This window comes from Gallinula chloropus (genome assembly GCF_964237585.1).
Source record: "Gallinula chloropus genome assembly, chromosome: 1".
Lineage (NCBI taxonomy): Eukaryota > Metazoa > Chordata > Aves > Gruiformes > Rallidae > Gallinula > Gallinula chloropus.
The window spans coordinates 79728149-79747466 of record NC_140085.1 but is presented as its reverse complement, the minus strand read 5'-3'; the positions used below and the strand labels follow the sequence as shown (position 1 = coordinate 79747466).

General features: G+C 42.6%; 1 protein-coding gene across 1 annotated transcript in view; it reads left to right on the top strand.

The window, feature by feature from the left end:
• PTPRO (protein tyrosine phosphatase receptor type O) overlaps positions 1-19318 on the top strand; it is a gene marked incomplete at both ends in the record, with an annotated part of 157628 nt that overhangs the window by 80721 nt on the left and 57589 nt on the right. The window contains one exon of the mRNA XM_084275253.1: positions 13815-14088. Within this exon, the coding sequence (XP_084131379.1) occupies positions 13815-14088 (274 nt within the window). The remainder of the gene's footprint in view (positions 1-13814; positions 14089-19318) is intronic.

Sequence of the window (19318 nt, the reverse complement as noted above, 5' to 3'; positions counted from 1 at the left end):
CACTTCCTTCAAGTCAACCTGTGGCAGCTGTATTAAAAATGAAATGCTTGATAGGTAGATCCTGCTGGAGTCATCCCTGCAGGAAAAGGTGGCAGTGACAAGCTACGAGTTCTTGCAGCGTTAGAGTTTGGCAGCTTTCGTGACTACCGAGCAGCATGTTGCCGGCAGTAGCGTGACAGAGAACTCTTCTGTGGGCAGGAATTTATCAAATCAGTACAAATGGCTGAGCTGAGCCTAAAGCCACGCTAGAAATGAACTGAAAATCAGGCTGTAGCAACAACTGAAATGTTCTGTGTGGATTTGCAATTGACCCTGTGCTGTACAGAGAATTACAGAGCTCATTTCTTGGAAGTGGCACTGGCTTCTTGCTTCACTTTGAGCACAGGTTGGGGAAAAAACCAAAAAAACACCCCACCAAATAAAACAACCACCGCCACCAATCTGCACAGCTAGTACTAAAGTAAAGAAAAATAAAATTCAGCCATGGGAACTATGTATAAATGACATGAAAAGTCTCAGCGGGTCATCTGACCTGGTCTTGCCAATTTAGAAGACACACAAACACAACAGGGTAATCGAAAAGCAGACTTACCAGGTTCCACATGGATCTGAAAACAAAATAAACCTGTGCTTGAACCCGAGCAAGCAGTTTTTCAGGGGCTAGCTATGGTGGTTCTGGCTTGGGGCGGAAAGATAGCAAGCATTTAAGGGCACAGGGTAGGAAGATTGTTGATATGGATTTAGAGTTTTTCTTCCTGATCATGCTGTCACCTTTGAAGAAAGGGTGGTGGCTGTTTGGAGCCCCTTTTTTTCCCTTTTTCTGGGGGACTGAGGGGCAGGGTGGGGTGATAGAAAAATGAGTGCAAATAAGGCAGACTTCTTGTTAAAGCTGAACTCTGGACCATGCTGAAGTCAGTAGCTTAGATGGGGACAAAAATGTACCCCACACCTGCTTCTGAATTCTTTGTCAGAAAAAAACTGACTCGAAACAGAAAATTATTATTTATTTCTATTAATGGCTCCATATTTCCAATTTCCAAACCTCTCTAGTAGTCTCAGAATGTATTTGACAAAATAGAGGTTTTGAAAATACTTTTTGGAGCCGTTTGGTGCCTAATTCCCTTTAAAAGCACTTGGAGTTATGGAACAAGGATGTAGGCTCCTATTATTTACTCTTTGTGTCTAGTTTGCTCTCTTATTATAGTTTAACGTGGGGGGTGGGGGAGAGAAAGAGGGGGCAGAAAGCTTTGTTCTCTTCCACCATTTTCAAATTAATTGTGTAACCACCTTGTCTCCAGTTTCTCGAATGAATGAAAACTCCAGCTTCCACCCTTTTTGAAGTTAATGCAAATACCATTCTGTTCACTCTTTAAGAGCTAGTTCACCTGTGCACATGTGAAGGATATGTATATATACACCCTGTCAATTCAAAATGAAGACATTTTCACTTTCATAGTACTCTTAAGGCTCAGCATTTACCCTCAGTCTCTGCCAGAGCATACAAGACAAAGCTCAGCTGATGCAAGTCCAGTCCAGTTCCCCTTAGCCTCAAAGCAGTGATGTAGCACATCATAGTCACAATTTTCTCATGGTGAAGCATCAGTCTTCACATTCTGTTGAGTGTGAGTAATTTTCTATGTGACTTTCTTTTGTCACCTTTCAGCATCTGAAGCTTATGTTACAGAGTTCTGTCATTTGCACAGGTAAAGCCACAGTTTTGGAGCTGAAGCACTAAACGTGAAGTGATTTTTCCATCATCATCCAGAAAACACATCTCCTCCAGCATTTCTTCTTATCTCCCATAGGATGCTTTGAAATGAAAGACACCTCAAAGATCATTTGACACCCTGGAAAGAGATTTCTCCCTAGTCCTAGCTCTTCTAAATCCACATTAATTTCTCACTCAGTCAGCCTTCTTGAGCATTTACCTGGGATGATCTGGTCCTCCTTTCCTCTGTGATGGAGAGGGAACTGAAGCATAGTTGAATATGTTTTGACTCGTAGGTGCAGTGCTGTGAAAGCGCTTATTCTCAACTGATGATGTATGTACTTAGGATAATGTATATGTGGAGCATACTGTTCAATTAGCCTCTGTTCCTAGAAAGTAATCTTTCTTTTCCTTTCCCATAACTTCTGCTTTTCAGAATTTAATAGATGAGCCACCTAACGTGACCTCATCTTCCCACCTGGCCTGTGTACAACTCTCACCAATTTCCATTTGTTCAGGTTGAAATTGTTTCAGATAGAGACCAGAGAGGAATTACTGGCTAGAGAAGATCACTACAAGGGACAGTGTGGTAGAGTCAAGGGAATTGGCAAGGCACTGTAACTTGGTTCCCGTGCCCTTTTTTATGTTCTGACATTCTCATCCAGGCTTTAGAGGGAAGATGCATCACAGGTAAAGTGCACAGTTCGCCTGGCACGTGTGTTTGGGTACATCCTCAAGGGATGGCAAGGCTGAATTGCAGAGGCTCCAAAAAGGCCTGAGTTGGGGAAGGGGAATCAAATTCGTATATTCCTTCTGAAAAGGTATCCTTCTTGACATATGTTTAGCACTAGAGAGAAACTAACCATCTAGAGTGGAGAGAAACCAAACTACATATGCCTGATGGTGAATTTCTGACTTTCTTGGGGCGTGTACTTGCAGCTGGGATTGATAATAGGGAGAAATTCAATCTGTGAAGTTCCAATTTAGTTCTAAACTTTTTCAACCTCAGGGTCTCTGGATCGCTGGGCTTTCGCTTTGCCTACTTCAGTTTGCACTTGAAAGGTGGGATAGAATTATGTATTTAGCAATAATTTATTAAATATTGGTTATGCTAACAAGGTGATATGTAAAAGATACTAGCCTTACTAAATGCAAACATTTCTTTTTCACGTGTTTAGTGTTCTGGCATTTACTTAGTGCTGTCATAATAGCAGTTGATAGTGTCAAGAAAGATTTCCATCCAGATTATTAACTTCAGAATGGTAGCAAAATGTGGTGGACTATATGTACCATATTGACATTTGCTTAAAAAACCCACCCTCATAATCTCTGTGCATGTGTGGAGAGGGGAAAAAATACCTATCCCTTTAAAACTGTCTCCTAGGGCAAAGAAATGTTGAAGCTCATTTATAAAATATGACCAGCAGATTATTATTACTGGCTTTTTGAGATTGAGAATAGCAACAGTGTTAAGGACATTATTCATAGAGCAGAATGCTGGAAATTGTATGTTAACCTGAATCAAACATTATAAACTATTGAGAACTGATTCTTTTGCTATCTTTCACTTCTTAAAATATTCCTTTTTGCATGAAAAATCTTGAAGATAAGGGCTTCCATTTCTCTAGTGACATATATCTTCCAAAGAATATTTATTAAGGGAAGGTCTCTGCACAGCATGTAGGGAAGTGTAGCTTTAAAAAAAAAAAAAAAAAGAAGCCCCATAAATAAATATTCTTATTTTCAAGAAGTCTTTACGTTTTTATAATAAGTCTTCACATTTTTGTTGCAAGTCTATGATGTTTTTGTTCACACTCTTAATGACCATTTCGTACAAGCCTTTCCTCTTGTAGTCAACACTCAAACCTGTGCCTGGTCCAGAAGTCACTGGAACATGTGTAAAGCTTATTTTCTTTCCTAAATTCTGTAAGGATGACTTTGCCTTTTCTTTTCTTTTCTTATCTTTTTTTCTTTTTCTTTTCTTTTTTTTTTAATCTATAGAATCTAGTAACAATAGGTAGCAATCCCAAAAAAGCCTTAGCATGGGGAAATATTCCCCCAGTGCTTGCTTGTGCTCAGAGAGGAACTTTCTCAGGTCATGGATATAAGAACTACTTTTTCTGAGACTGCTTGTATCTTTTTGTAAAACCTCATCAGTTCCAGTCAGAGGAAATGTTATTTTATTGAAAACCTTTGAAACAGGAGTAAATAGACTGGATGTGGAAGATAAACGGTATGAGGTTTGATGTTGCAGCATTTAGCAGAATATACTCTGTGAAGCGAGGGAGCTGTGAAAATAAGAAAGAGAAGGTATTTGGCAGAGACAGATGATTCAGTAATGATGGAAACACAGTAGGAACCTGGAGGGTCATCTCAAGTAAGGTTTTAAAACACAGCTGTATTTTGTGAAACCGGAGTCTGTTGCCTGCTCTGGGTGGTGACTTCTCATTGCAACAGAAGGGTGTTTCACGGCCCCCTTTTTATTCTAATTATAAAGGATTGGAAGGTGACTGGGGTCATCTCAAAACTGTGAAGTCTGTAACCTACAGAAAGAGAGTTTTATAAAATAGAGTATATTACTGAAACAGTCTAAATCGGTGAGAATTTTACTATGGTCCCTGCACAGCAACTCACATAACAAATTTCCAAGAGGTGCATAGCAGATTTGTTTGAGATAAGATTATAATTTCTGAGTAAAATTGAAGTTTACTATTGTTATTGAGGTTGTTCTTAAGTATCACTTGTCACCATCAGAGGAAAAACGCACATTGGGCAGCTGGTGCAGAAACGCCATGATGTGACTTTTATGCACATTTCCCAATACTGCGTATTTTGTGTAATTTCTTACATGCTTTCTCTGGAGATACCATTGCAAGACTGTAGCAAAGGCCAAGATCCTGAAATCTAGATCCCAGTCCTATCCTAAGCAACAGGTTTGGGGCCCTGGTAGTTGAGGAGGAGGTATGTGAGGAGAAGAATGGAGCCCCTCTGCCTCAGAGGAAGCGGAAGCCTAGAGTGAGGCAATCATCCGCACGCCTCGAGACTGCCTCTGTTAGGCAAGAGAGAAAGGTAGTTGTAGTAGGGGATTCCCTCCTCAGAGGGACAGAAGGCCCTATATGTAGACCAGACCCTACACGCAGGGAGGTGTGCTGCCTCCCTGGAGCCCGGGTCAGGGACATTACCAGAAGGCTCCCAGGGCTGGTAAGCTCCACGGACTATTATCCATTAATGATAGTTCAAGCAGGCAGGGACACAATCACAAAGTGTAGACTGCAAGCTGTCAAAAGGGAATTCCGGGATCTGGGGTGCTCTGTTGATGGGGGGGAGCCTGAATAATATTGTCCTCTATCCCCACTTGTGGGAGGAGGGGCTCAGAGCAGGACAGGAGAACCCATGAGTCGAATGTGTGGCTGAAAGGCTGGTGCCAGCACAAGAACTTTGGGTTTTTTGACCAAGGGATGGTGTATTCTGCTCCTGGCATGATGACTGCTGATAGGGCTCACTTGTTCTGTAAAGGAAAGCGGATCCTTGCCCAGGAGATGGCAGGGCTCATCGATCAAGCTTTAAACTAGTTAGGAAGGGGGAAGGGGATATTAAGAAGGCAGCTGGGGTTAGGCTTCGGGAGTCACAATGGGAGTTGATGGTGGAAAAAGGTAAATACCAACAGCACAGTGGTGGACTTGGGGACGTTTTTCCACGTGAGAATAGGGAGAATTCTGTGGATTGACCTGAGTACTCCTCAGTGGAGCCACTTTTGCCAGTCCCTGTCAGAAATCTCGCTGTGGGCTGTTGAGGATACCTACATCTGCTGCCCCACTAAAATGCCTTTACACAAATGCACGTAGCATGGGGAACAAACAAGAAGAATTAGAGATCTTTGTGCGGTCACAGGGCCACGATCTCATTGCAATCACAGAGATGTGGTGGGACAACGTGGACGACTGGCATGCTGTCATGGATGGCTATGTGCCTTTTAGGAAAGACAGGCTAGGGAGGCGAGGTGGGGGAGTTGCTCTTTATGAGAGAGAGCACCTAGAATGTATTGAGCTCCACCTGGGGAAGGATGAAACATCTGTGGAGTGCTTGTGGGTTAAAATCAAGGGGCAAACTGGTATGGGTGACATTGTTGTGGGAGTGTGCTATAGGCCCTCTGATCAAGAGGAGCAGGTTGATAGCGCATTCTATAAGCAGTTAGAAGTAGCCTCAAGATCCCGGGCACTGATCCTTATGGGGGACTTCAACTATCCAGATATTTGCTGGGCAAGCAACACGGCCAGTCGTATGAAATCCAGACAATTTCTGCAGTATGTTGAAGTCAATTTCCTGCTACAGATGGTACAGGAGCCTACAAGGGGAGGGCAGGTGCTGGACCTTGTTTTCACTAACAAGGACAGGCTCATTAGGGAAGTGAAGGTTGGGGGCAGCTTGGGACAAAGCGACCATGAAATGGCTGAATTCAAGATCTTGTGTGGAAGAAGCAAGCCAAAAAGCAGGATAGCTACCCTGAATTTCAGAAGAGCTAACTTTGATCTCCTCTGCAACTTAATAGGGGCTATCCCATGGGCTACGCTGTTTGAAGGAATGGGAGCCTGTGAGAGCTGGGCAGCATTCAAACAGCGCTTCTTCCAAACACAGGAACGATGCATCCCTTTGAGCAAGAAATCGGGAAGAGAGGCAGAAGACCTGCATGGATGAACATGGAGCTATTGAGTAAACTCAAAGAGAAGCAGAAGAGCTATGAATTGTGGAAAAAGGGTCTGAGCACCTGGGGAGAATATAGGAATGTGATCATGGCCTGTGGGGATGCAACTAGGAAGGCTAAAGCCCTCTTGGAAATGAAGCTGGCAAGGGGCATAAAGGATAATAAAAAGGGTTTTTTTAGATACGTTAATAGTAAGAGGATGACCAGAGATAATGTAGGTCCCTTGCTGAATGAGGAGGGTGTCCTGGTAACGGGGGATGCTGAGAAGGTGGAGATACTGGATGCCTTCTTTGCTTCGGTCTTCACTTCAAAGGCTCCCCGGGACCCACAGACACTGGATGAAAGTAGGAGTGTTTGGGAAATGAAGAATTTACCTCTGGTTGAGGTAGGGGAGGTCCAGGAGCGGCTCAAAGGGATTAATGCACACAAATCCATGGGCCCAGATGGGTTACATCCACGTGTGCTGAGGGAGATGGCGGAGGTGATTGCTGAGCCGCTCTCTGTCATCTTCAACAGGTCTTGGAGGACAGGAGAAGTGCCTGAAGATTGGAGGATAGCCAATGTCACTCCAGTCTTTAAAACGGGCAAGGAGGAACCTAGTAACTGTAGGCCAGTCAGCCTCACCTCTGTCCCCGGAAAGGTAATGGAACAGCTTGTTCTGGATGCCATCTCTAAGCAATTGGAAGAGAAGAAGGTCATGAGGAGTAGTCAGCATGGATTCACGAAGGGGTAATCGTGCTCGACCAATCTCATAGCCTTCTATGATCTCATGACAGGCTGGGTAGATGGAGGGAGAGCAGTGGATGTCATCTACCTTGACTTCAGCAGGGCCTTTGATACTGTCTCCCATGACATCCTGATAGCAAAGCTGAGAGAGCATGGGATAGATGAGTGGACAGTTAGGTGGGTTGATAATTGGCTGTCGGACTGAGCCCAGATGGTTATGATTCATGGAGCAGAATCTGATTGGAGGCCTGTTACTAGCGGTGTTCCCCAGGGCTCGGTGTTGGGTCCAGTCCTGTTTAATATCTTCATTGACAACCTTGATGAGGGAATAGCTTCGACCCTCAGCAAGTACGCCGATGATACAAAGCTGGGAGGGGTGGCTGACACGCAGGAACACTGCGCTGCCATCCAGCGAGACCTGGACAGGCTGGAGAGCTGGGCAGTAAGAAACCGGATGAAGTTCAACAAAAGCAAGTGTAGAGTCTGGCACCTGGGAAGGAACAACCATTTGTATCAGTACAGGCTGGGGGATGACCTGCTGGAGAAGAGCTCAGTGGAGAAGGACCTGGGGGTGCTGGTAGATGACAGGTTGGCCATGAGCCAGCAGTGTGCCCTGGTGGCTAAGAGAGCCAATGGGATCCTGGGGTGCATCCGGAGGAGTGTAGCCAGCAGGTCAAAGGAGGTGATCCTCCCCCTCTACTCTGCCCTGGTCAGGCCCCACCTGGAGTATTGTGTCCAGTTCTGGGCTCCCTGGTATAAAAAGGACAGGGATCTCCTGGAGAGAGTCCAGAGAAGGGCTACGAAGATGATTAAGGGCCTGGAACATCTCTCCTATGAGGAAAGGCTGAGTACGTTGGGACTGTTCAGCCTTGAGAAGAGAAGACTAAGGGGGGACCTAATTAAAGTTTATAATTATCTGAAGCAGGGGATGCAGGGGGAATTGGCCAGCCCCTTTTCAGTGGTCTGTGGAGACAGGACAAGGGGCAATGGCTGCAAGTTGGAGCACAGGAAGTTCCGCACCAACATGCGGAACAACTTTTTCACAGTGAGGGTGACAGAGCCCTGGGACAGGCTGCCCAGGGGGGTTGTGGAGTCTCCTTCACTGGAGATATTCAAGACCCGTCTGAACGCCTATCTGAGTGATATGAGCTAGGGAGCTCCTTTGGCAGGGGGTTGGACCCGATGATCTCTCGAGGTCCCTTCCAACCCCTACAATTCTATGATTCTATGATTCTATGATCTTTGTTATAAGTCTCGGTCTCCCTGTACCCAGTTACAGAGGACTGCAGGAATTTTACACGGCCAAGAGCACAGACCCCCTGACTGTTCAGTGCACTTTCAAAAGTAATTCAGATCTCAGATGAATCCACAGGTACTTTGTCTGAAAAGGTCATCCTGACTTTGAGTTATTCCATTTAAGTGCCTAAAATTAAGTAGGATGAATTGTGAGAATGAGTCATCATGTGATTTAGAATGAAATTAGCATTATTGGCCACTGGAAGAAAATATGACTGAGTATAGTAGAATCACTCACAAAAAGAGCCAGTGCTTCATCCAAGAGGTCTGGATATACTGTTTGATATTGTCTTTTAATACTTGCATTTATGTTATTTTTGACTACCATTACACAGTAGGTGATCACAATTGTAATTTTGCCCTAAGAAGTAGATCCTCATAGCTTTAAATTTACTCCTGCTTTGGGATTTCAGATGCCCACTTTGAAAAACTCTGTGGTGCTTCAGGATTCAGTCTATAAGAGCTGACAGAAGTCAGATACGTTCAGGGTCTTAGTTCTACTTGTCTAGCATTAGATAACGTGATGCAGTTACCAGTACTTTAATTTTACAGAGCTGATGAGCATCCACAGCTCCTCTTAAAGTCAGCAGGATGTGTAACTACTTGTGCTTCTGATAATTGGGTTCTGGCCCAATGCGTTTCAGAGAGAGATGTTTAAAAGCTAAAATACGTAAAATTAGTAGCTGTTTTGCAACTTTCATCTATTCCTCATGTGTAAAATGCATACTGTTATAGGGAAATAAACTCAGGATATAGACTTCTGAAGAGAACTCTGAGCTCTGCTGCACACCATTTATTTTCCTATTACTCACAGAATACTGTTTATTTGACATGTTGTATATCTCCTTGCCTCCCCCTCCTTTTTATTTTAATTAGGACCTGGTTATTGGCTGGAAATTCCACTAGCATGACTCATCCCTGTGCTGGAAATGACTGTGAACAGGCATCACATTGTGAGATTTACTTCCCCCTCCCTTTTTGTTTTTCCTTTTTTTTTTCTTTTTTTTTCCCCTAAGTGCTTTATCGTGGCACGAGCTTGTAATAATAAACTAGGAAGGAAGTTGGAGCTAATCATTTGGTTCTGAATGCACAGGCCCTGCCAAATTTCCCCACAGGCATGAAACAGCCGCTCAAGCTGTGACACCAGCAAATTAAATCCTGGAGGTAGCTGACCAGAAGTAATGAAATGTGTATTTACCATACTGATGCTGTCAGTCCTAAGACACACTGGCTCTACAGTCTACTTAAGTGGGGCATGCTAGTCACTTCCAGCGGTGCTTAGAAAAAAAATACTCAGGTTTTTCCCCAGCTGCCTTCTCAAAGTCACAAGCCCATTGCTGGCTGGTAACCCTCACCTCATACAACATGAAGAACAGGATGCCCAGAATGGTCTGTTCTTTTAAAACCCTGCCAAAGTGAAATCCATATCCCAAAGGAGATAAGTGATCTCATCTTATGACATGTTAATTGCCAAGCCTTTTTATTCATCCGTTATCTGCCACTTAATTCTATAAACCAAACCTTGGAGCTGAAATGAAAGCATAAAAATTATTTCAGGAACCAATGTGTAATAAAAAAACACAATAATAAACCATGTGTCCCATGCATGCAGAAGTTTACAAGCCTGGGTACCTACAGGTGTGTGCCAGGGGGCCACATAATTGCTGAAAAGAATAGGTACCATGCAAGAGGGGGATGCAGTATGTGGGTGGGGGCAGGCATGGGATGGATGAGCCGCACAGCTACTGAAGAGATGTCACTCAAAAAATGCCTCCCCATCATGGCAGCGGTGGTTCAAAGGCACATGAGTGGGTTTAGGAGACAAAGGACTCTGAAAAAGTTACCATCCCCAGTTAGGTGTTTTCATAAGTAGCAACAGCCTGTGTCCGAGAGGTGTCTGTGTATTTGGCTTGCAGAGGCATGTGCTGCTAATTGTGGGAGAACTGTTGAAGAAGGTGACCAGATCATTCGCTGAATGGTACTTGCTTGGGAGGGCAGGGGGAAAATGAATATACAGTCTTCAACATGGCTAAGACAATACTTGTGGAGGAATCAGAGTAAAATCACACCCTGTCCGAGCCATCTCTGAAAGCATCATCTTATATTCTAGGGATGTCTGTAACTCTGCAATGATATGCCTAATTTCCAGCTGTACTTGATTAACATTGTTAGAAATGACAAAAGGTCCTAAAAACAGGACTTAAGGTAGACAAGTAGTGAAGCAGTAATTTATTATACGTTCTTGCAAGAGCGGGTGACCCAACAAAGTAGGCACACTTTTGGTCAGTGCCTGCAGCCTTTTTATACCATACATCTATACATATTCATCACCTGTCCCACTTCATATTAAGATGAGTTCCAAGAGGTGGTTTCCATAAACTCCTCCCAATTGCGTCTGCGCATTGTCCTGTGGTAGTGGTCGTCGGGGGTCTCAGCGATGAAGGCTCCGAGTCTTCCTCAGGTTGAACCTTTCACCTCCTTCCTCTGTTTGACTATGGATTTTACAGGCTCAACCCAGGCGCCCCATCCACAGCAGTACACAATATAATACACATGGCACGTCTGGGACATTCCCGCTTCCATTGGTGAAGAAAATTAAAATGTATGAGTCCTTTTGTCTGGGACAACTGCTTTCTGGCAAGTAGTTGTCTTTATCTTAACTTTCCCGGCAACTGACATGGCCCTGGGCTGGAGGAAGTCAAAGCTCCAGACAGGTTTCAGATTGCAACATGGTTGAAGCCTGTTCCTTGAGCCTGATTTCCTTAAGTTCCAGCCCATGTCCTCAGTCACGATTTAACCCCTTATCTCATTGTCCAGGATCATCTGTATCTTTTAACAGAGCTATATACTCAAGTTGAACCCTTGAGAACAGTATTCCCCCTTATTTTATGTGCTATCCTAAATTCTCTACACAGGATTCCTGATGAGGCAGCCTAAGTCCTTTAAGTCAGTAAAGAATACAGTAACATTTTTCAGTTTGCAAAAGCAACATTTCTTAGCGCTTTCCACAACATCACGAATTATTTGTAATACCACCAAACATAAGGAACTTGCTTTGAACTGCTTGTTGGCATGTGTAAATGTGTTAGGCTCTTTTGTCTGTCTCTTCCTGGCAAGGTAGGCAGGTGGAGTTAGTGCCATGTGAGTCAGCAGCAAAGCCAAGGGAATGCTGGAGTAATTTCAGAGACAAAACCCTTCTCTTTCATCTAGCGGAGCATTCAAATGCAAGTCTATGGAAGGTCAAACCCCACTGACTTCTATGGTATTACACAGGCACTTCAAGCTGGATAGGTAGAAACAGCCGTGCTGAATCAGGTCTGTCTTTGCTGGTGTGATCCTGGAAGGCAGCCATGCTTTCTGTGACGCATAACGCTTTCTGTGATACAGCAGCCTACGTGCTTCTGGAAGGCCAGTCTGGGGGTGACTTCCTTCTCCTGCCTCCCCATGTCAGGACTGCTGAAGTAGGAATTGTTCCACATTTTCCTAGTGTGGGGAGAATGGGGAGGAAGAAAGATACGAGAACTTCTGCTTGGTTTTGACTGGATCTACGTAGTCCCCAGTTAAAGGTTGAATCTGATGTGGATCCAAATGCTGGTTCAGGATTTAAGGCAAAATACGAACACTTGAAATGTGACATTTTGATCTGCACAAGGGTAAACCTGTTGAATTCAGCTCAGGCTTTTGTGTAATTGTAGTCTTTCCTTGAAAACCTTTTGGAGCAATGGCTTTTCTGTCTGTGAAAAAATACCCAGAATTCCACACCAAAGCATTCAACCATTGATTATGTTGTCTTATGATTTACAACTTAAAAGTAATTTATTAAAAGACTAACCAAAGAAAACAAACGAGCAGCTCAAGTTACATTGCCTCTGTTTTCAGTCTCAGGCTTGAAGCTTTCTAGACTGGTTATCCTATGTTACCCTGCTCTCATGTTGGGTCAGACGAGTGGGTCTGCTTAGGTCCTTTCTTCTTAAGCCTACAGTTTTGCATATAGGGTGATATGACATTAGGGACATGGTGAAATATCAAAGCCCAATGATAAACACACAAATATATGTAAAGGCAAACTACTGTTATTTGAAAACTCAAAGGTCTAGAGCCAATTCTCTGTTAATGGGGTTTTTTTGGGGTTGTTTTGGGGGGAGGATGGGGACTGTTTTTTTTATTATTGTTGTTTTGAATGCCAGGAGTTGGCAACACCGTATGTGTGAATTTCAAATAGGGAGCCTGGCTCCTGTGGCATAAATCAAAAAAAAGATTGTTCTCATGGAAGAATCCCCACTGAACAAAGCTACAAAAAGACGGAGGTAGCCAAGCTGCTAGACTTACTCTCTGAAGGAGGTGTCTAGCTCTTTGGTACAGGAACAACATGAAATTAGCAGTGGTTGCCCACCCAGACCTTCAAGTAGTTTTCAGCCTGTGAAATACGAAGGAGAAAAAGATACCAGGGAGATGGGAATTGAAAATATCAGATATTACAAATTTTGCCGGGGGTAAAAAAATCCTAAGCAGCAGTGTGGCCTAATAAACAAAAAGGCAACTCCTAATTAAAGCTTGAACTTTTCCTTCTCATTAATTTCCATGAATCTGTTTCAAAATTCCTGTGGAGAACAAGTGTTTCTTGCTGACAGCTGGTTTGCAAAAGCAGTGTTTTCAGCTGGCAATAACTTAAAATACTCATGATATATGAAAACAAGGTTAAATTGCTCCTTTCTTTCTACTACTACTAAAAGAAATACTGGAAATCAAATGGTGTAGCTTAGGAAATGAAAAGCACCAACCAAAGCCGTGGATGCAGTGCTGAGAGCTGCTTATCACCTAGTACCTGCTGGAGCAAGCATATTTGGAGAAGCTCAGTCAGTGCCAGAAATTATTTTTCATCTGCAGGCTTTCAGGATATATTGCATTGAAGAATGTAAGTTCCTGTTTCTGCAAGATAAAACAATCTTGATTTAATCATCTCTTTCTTTTCGGGATTTAAATGACTTACACTTTGTGGCTTTACTGGAAATCCTCTAGCCCCTGATACCCTTTCTAATCTCATCCTCCTCCTGCTCTACTCCACCTTCAGTCAGGAAAGAATGGCAGAGGCTTTGTTCCTCGGGATGTAAGGGATGGAGTAGCCAGAGCATCAGAAAGCACACGGCAGGAACCAGCCTCCACTGCAGGGAGACTGGCCTGATAATTGGATGCCTTTGGACTTTGGCTGACTGTCAGCTGTATTCTGAAGAAATTGCTAGACTTTGATGTCAACTGTCTTGCAGAATACGAAATGTAACTTTAACACAAATACAGCATGAGTATCCTGTTAATACTGAGGGAAATGGGTAAAAGGGAAATAATGTATTTTACTTCAGCAAAGTCTTTATTCTTGTCTTCTAGAATGCAGAACCTTTCCAGGTTACGGTCCGAGAAGACAATTGTATCATTGTCTCCCTGGAAGCATCTGATGTGGTGAGCTCATCCTCTGTATATGTTGTGAAGATAGCTGGAGAATCCAAGAACTACTTTTTCCAGTTTGAAGAATTCAATAGCACTTTACCTGCCCCCGTGGTTTTTAATGCCAAATACCATGGCCTATATTACATAGTGACTCTGTTGGTAGTGAACTCAAATATGGTTTCCAAGTCAGCAAGATCAATCACTGTGTTAACCAGTAAGTAGCACCTTATTCTTTATTTCTTATGTTTCTTCTCTTTCTGTGTGTGTGTGTTTTGGTGGGTTTTTTTCCACCAGAAATTCTTCTTGTGAAGAAATTTGGATGGGTTTTTTTGTTGTCATTTTCAATAGGTCTTCCTTGTATGTAAGATGAATACATGTGTAAGAATAGTAGGGGATATGTGTTGAGAAGGCTTATTGGTGAAAATTCATAAGGTCTGGGCAAGAAGAAAGGGACAGCTGTGGGCTTCCTCCAGGTGACCCTTCCTGAAGATTGACTGGAAAGTTTTAACATACTGAAATGAGTGATGGTTGATCCTCCTCTCCAGATATTTATTTATATTTAACTCCCTTTGAATGAGGAGTTAAAAAAAATCTAGTAAAAGGTATAAAAAGTGTTGATTGACATTTCAGTGTAAGCACTCCTGTTACACTGTGAGGCATACTCTGTTTTAAATGCTGTAAGAGTGTTCTTTGATTTTTTAATATGTTGAAGCAGCACTAAACCTGGAAAGCAGAAAGTAGTCACCATGTGTTTCTGCCAGTACAGCTGAAGGTTTTTGTGATGGAGATGATATGTGTAGGTTTCTGTGTGATTCCTGCTGTATTTCTGTTGCTCCAGAACTGTTTCCATATGACAACCTGAAAATAATTGTAGAATATAAGGTTATTTACTCACCTGGAAGACAGATTCAAGAAAAGACAAATAAAAAGTTATTTGGATGTGGCAAAATCAATCCCCACTCCCTTTTTGTTTTTTTTTTTTTGTTTCTAAATGGTAACTATGGACAGTTTTAGTTGGCTTATGGATGAGGAATGGTTCTTATTTTGTGTACGTATTCTGTCTATGGGGAATGCTATCCACTGTAATAACATTCAAATCCTATTATAGTAGCCTCACATGTTACTCAGAGAGGTGCTTGAAACTTAGGAGTAACTGGGTCTTGCATCATCTGTGCATTCTGCAGCCTTCTCTTGTGTGTTTAACTTGTACCCTGCTGAGGACAACCATGAAGGGAGCCATGGGAAAAATGCAATGGGCTGGGGCAATGCAAGCTTTTCATAAGACACATGTGCATGAACATCTATGTGTAGCACACAATTTAAGGGTTCACAAGCAGCCTGAATTTCCTTTTCTTTGACTGCCTTTAACCTTGCAGAGAAATTAACAATTCCAATCCAATTTCCTATTCTATGGTTCCTTTGTTTTCTTAAAAGAAAATATTGGAAGTGTCAGGTCTCCGTGTATACAACTGAAAAATAATGCCTCACTACGCATTTCCAGTGGGTTTTGAATGCTGCACTTGCAGCCGTGCAGCAGGGCTCACTGCTGCTGTGTTTCCAGAGCCCACAGAGGTCACTGGTAGCAGGGGAAGGCGTGATCCAGGATGGCAGATGGAGCACCCGCTCCTGCGCAGGGGATCTCTGACCGACGAAGTGAGCCAGTGTCACTCAGCCCATCAAAGCCAGACCCGGACTTCCCATTTCTGGCTCAGGGGCATTGACACAAGGTGTCCTCAAGAGAGCCCGAGTCCGACAGCTCCAAGGGGCACAGCCCACATCGCTCTCACTCCTCCAAGGCTTGACGGTGTCCTTTCTGAGAGAGAGGAGCCCAGCCCCCTTCACCACCTGTCTTATGCGGGTGTGCTGGCAGCATCTCAGGGTCTCCTGCTGCAGACACTGCTGCTCACACAGACCTTGGAAGGACCAGTGATTCTGGCACTTGGCCAGTGCTGCTTGAGGAGCTCATATAACAAGAACAGAACAGCAGATTTCACTGTTTTTGTCTCAGAAAGCCAGCCTGGTTCATGGAGAAGAAAGGGCATTTTTGCAGGCAGTGTTCAAGGATGCTGTACTGAGCATCACCGAACTGTGAGCTTCACAGGGGAAAGGGCCCAGTGTCCTTTCCAGTATTTTCTCCTAGGCAGATTGAGTGCTAGCTTTCCTGTAGCAGCCTCAGCTACTAACACAGCTAATCTTTCCGAGCACAAGGCTATGGGAATGAAAGTAAATTTGGAATGAAAAGACAGTATAACAGGCTGTGCTTTTTAAGGTATATTTCAGTACAGTGCTTTGGGAAAGAGATCTTAAAACTTGTGTAGTAACCATTGGCATCTCCTGCAAAGCTGTATTAGGTGATAACTTGCTTAATTTTTTTTTTTTTAATATTTCCTTTCACTGGTATTGTCCACTGCCTGTTTTACATCACTTTCTGACTATTAGTTAGCTTGATTTTTTTTTGCAAGCAATAATTAGGATAGATTCACATTTTTCTTCACGCCATATAGTTTATTTTAACCATGCAAAGACTGCTAATGATCTAATTTATTCTATCTGTAACTTACAAATGATAAAATGGTATGTTGCAGCTAGCTTCCAGGTCCAAATTAATTCCTGCTGTAATTTCATTGGTATCAAGAGAGCTTTACCAGTTGCAGATTGGCTCCATTCATTAAGCTGCCACAAGATAAATCAAGTAGGATAGCCAGTGATGCCAATGTGGTTATTCCCAAGGCTGCACTTCGATATTTTACTATAGTTTTCTGGGATCTCCTGATGCCTGCAAAGGAGTCAGTGCAGCGAGATGCACTCTTTCAGCTTGGCCATATGCTGGAGATCTGAGTTTCACACAGAGCAGTGTGCATCTAAATTGTGCATGTCAAAACGAGTGCAAGGTCCTTCAAAGAGATTACCCACTTAGAAATTCAGTGAGAGCTGTGAAAGACCTCTGCTTTCTTATGGTATATCTCGATGACATTTCCTTGTTCCTATTCACATCCCTCAGCGATGTGCTGCTTCTCAGCATATTGGCAAGAAAAGGGTGTGTATCTTCAGAGGTTAAAACTTCATCCCACTTAAGTTAGAGAAGACTTTTGTTTTACCCCACAAAGATTTATGTCCAGAAAAAAAAAAAAAAAGATTCCTCAAGAGAAGAATTTTTTTAAAAGCTAACAAAGAATATTTTATACACTATACATATACATATATGTTTACAGATGGGTAAATAGAAATATATATAAGTTTGTGACCATAAATATGTACATAAATAAATATAAAGTATCTTAACGTTATATAAACATACATATATGTGAGTATGTATGTATGTTAATTTGTGCCGCCTTTACAGGACTGAATAGCTTGTCTCTGATTGGAACCGTTTCAGGGCTTTCTCATGTTAATCAAAACCCCACAAACTATAGAGTTCCCTTGTTTAGACTCTGTAGTCCAGTCTGTTGTAATGCAAAGTATGAACTATTTGTTGCAATGTTTCCTGGAGCCCAAGGGCTTTGTCAGCTTGAGAACAGCCCACACCCTTAAATTGCTTCCCGAACTGGGATGTTAGAAGGATGAGGTGAGAAGAGTGTGTTTAACTCTTAGATAGGAAACCTGTAAAATAGGATTTTAGGTCCAAAATAGCACTACTTCTGACTCTGTAGCAAAACTGTTAAGCAAATTTGGCTCAGTACTTCACTGAAGGAGAAAAAAGCTGAAACGCTCACTACTTATCATTAAAGACCTCCATCATGGTTTTCACAGGAATAGGTGTGCGAATATCTCCGTTCTCGCCAGCCAGATTCCTGTGTTTGTAATTGCTGTGTGCCTATCAAAATTACCTTCCTAACAGTTTTCAGTCTAGACAAGGTTAGCAGTCGTTCTGGTGTCTAGCACAATTATTTCAGGCCTGGTTTTCTGTGCTCTTGGAGTTTTGGCTTTTCAACGGCTGTGAAGTAACTCCACAATTCATGTAATTTATGTAATTAATTTTGTCTTTTGCAATATTGGAAAGAAAGTTCCACCTTATCAGTAATGGGTTGTAAAGTAGTTTATGAGAGAAATAAAGAGCACGGGTGTAAAACCAGTGACTGAAATTCTCACTCATTCTCCATTTTCTCAGTTTGACGCCTTGTTTTATTCTTCCCAAGGTGACTCATACCCAGATAGGCTTTCCCTCCTTCCCCCCCAAAATTCACTGACAATTTTTGTTGCGGAGGAGAAAGCATTTGTACGTTGAAGGAATGAGGAAAGCAGTGCATTGTAGAGCTATCGTGTGCTGTAGGAAATGTGTCTCTCTGCTGGGAGCTGGGGAAATCAGGGTCTCGGGATCTCTGAGGGTAATGAAGAGCAGCTTTGCCTGACCTTTATTGTAGCTTGCGATTAGGAGTTTTGAGTGGTAAATGTCTCATTGTTTCAAAAGCAGATGATTCCTTACATAAATTCCTGTAAGATATATTTATTCCCTTTAGGAAGAGTTCTGCCTCTGTGACTTCTACAGAAAAAATACCCTCCTCCTCCGGAGACCAGCAGACCTGCTGCCTGGGACTCTGATCTCTTCAGCTCTCAGAAAGTAATTGGCATTAGACCTAGTTAATGCTCGGTTGTCGTGGTGCCAGATGCTGCAGGAAGTGATTCAGCAGGTCGAATCCTTTCCTCTGGCTCATTAATGGATCAGAGCTGTTGAAGTAGGAGCTTCAGAGGGGTTTTTTTTATCCTGAAGAAATGTGAAACTTAAGCTCTTTGTGCTTTTTTTTTTTTCTTAAAGGATGACATAGCACATCCTTAAAAAGGCTGGTTATCCATGGCAGCTCCAATTTTGAAATGTTAACTCAGAAGAGCACCTAGGTTCATTAGTGTTCAGCTTTCTCCAGCAAATAAATCACGTTATGCCTTTTGAAGGTAAAAAAAAAAACCCTCCATCAGAATCAAAGAAAGAGAAAGAATTGCAACCATGTGACTATTTTTTCCTGCCATGATTTCCATTGGAAGGCTTTGATACATTTAAAATATTAGCCTAAATCTCTTCAAAACCAACAGATACACCTTTGTTCTTATGGCAGTGTTATTTTTTAGTTTGCATTGTCACTTCACTTGTCATCTGGGCATCTAGAAATTGCTGTACATGACATCATTGCTTAGATACTACTTGCACTTCCATTCCCTTTTCACAAGCAGTTGCACATGGTATCTTCTATTACATATCACAAAGTTGAACATTATGTTCCTAAAGTATTAAACAGCAGCTCTTTAATCTCAAAAATGGTTCCCTTTTAGAAAGAGAGAAAATGATCCCTGAAGTTTATATCATAATGGAAGCTTTACCCTGGCTATGACTTACTCCTGTTAACTATGCAGATATGGAAGAAGTGTCATCCTGGGGAGAAAATTATGCAGTTCACAACTTTTTCATGTGGATAAAGGGGATTCCCCACGGGAGTTAGGCCACTTCACTA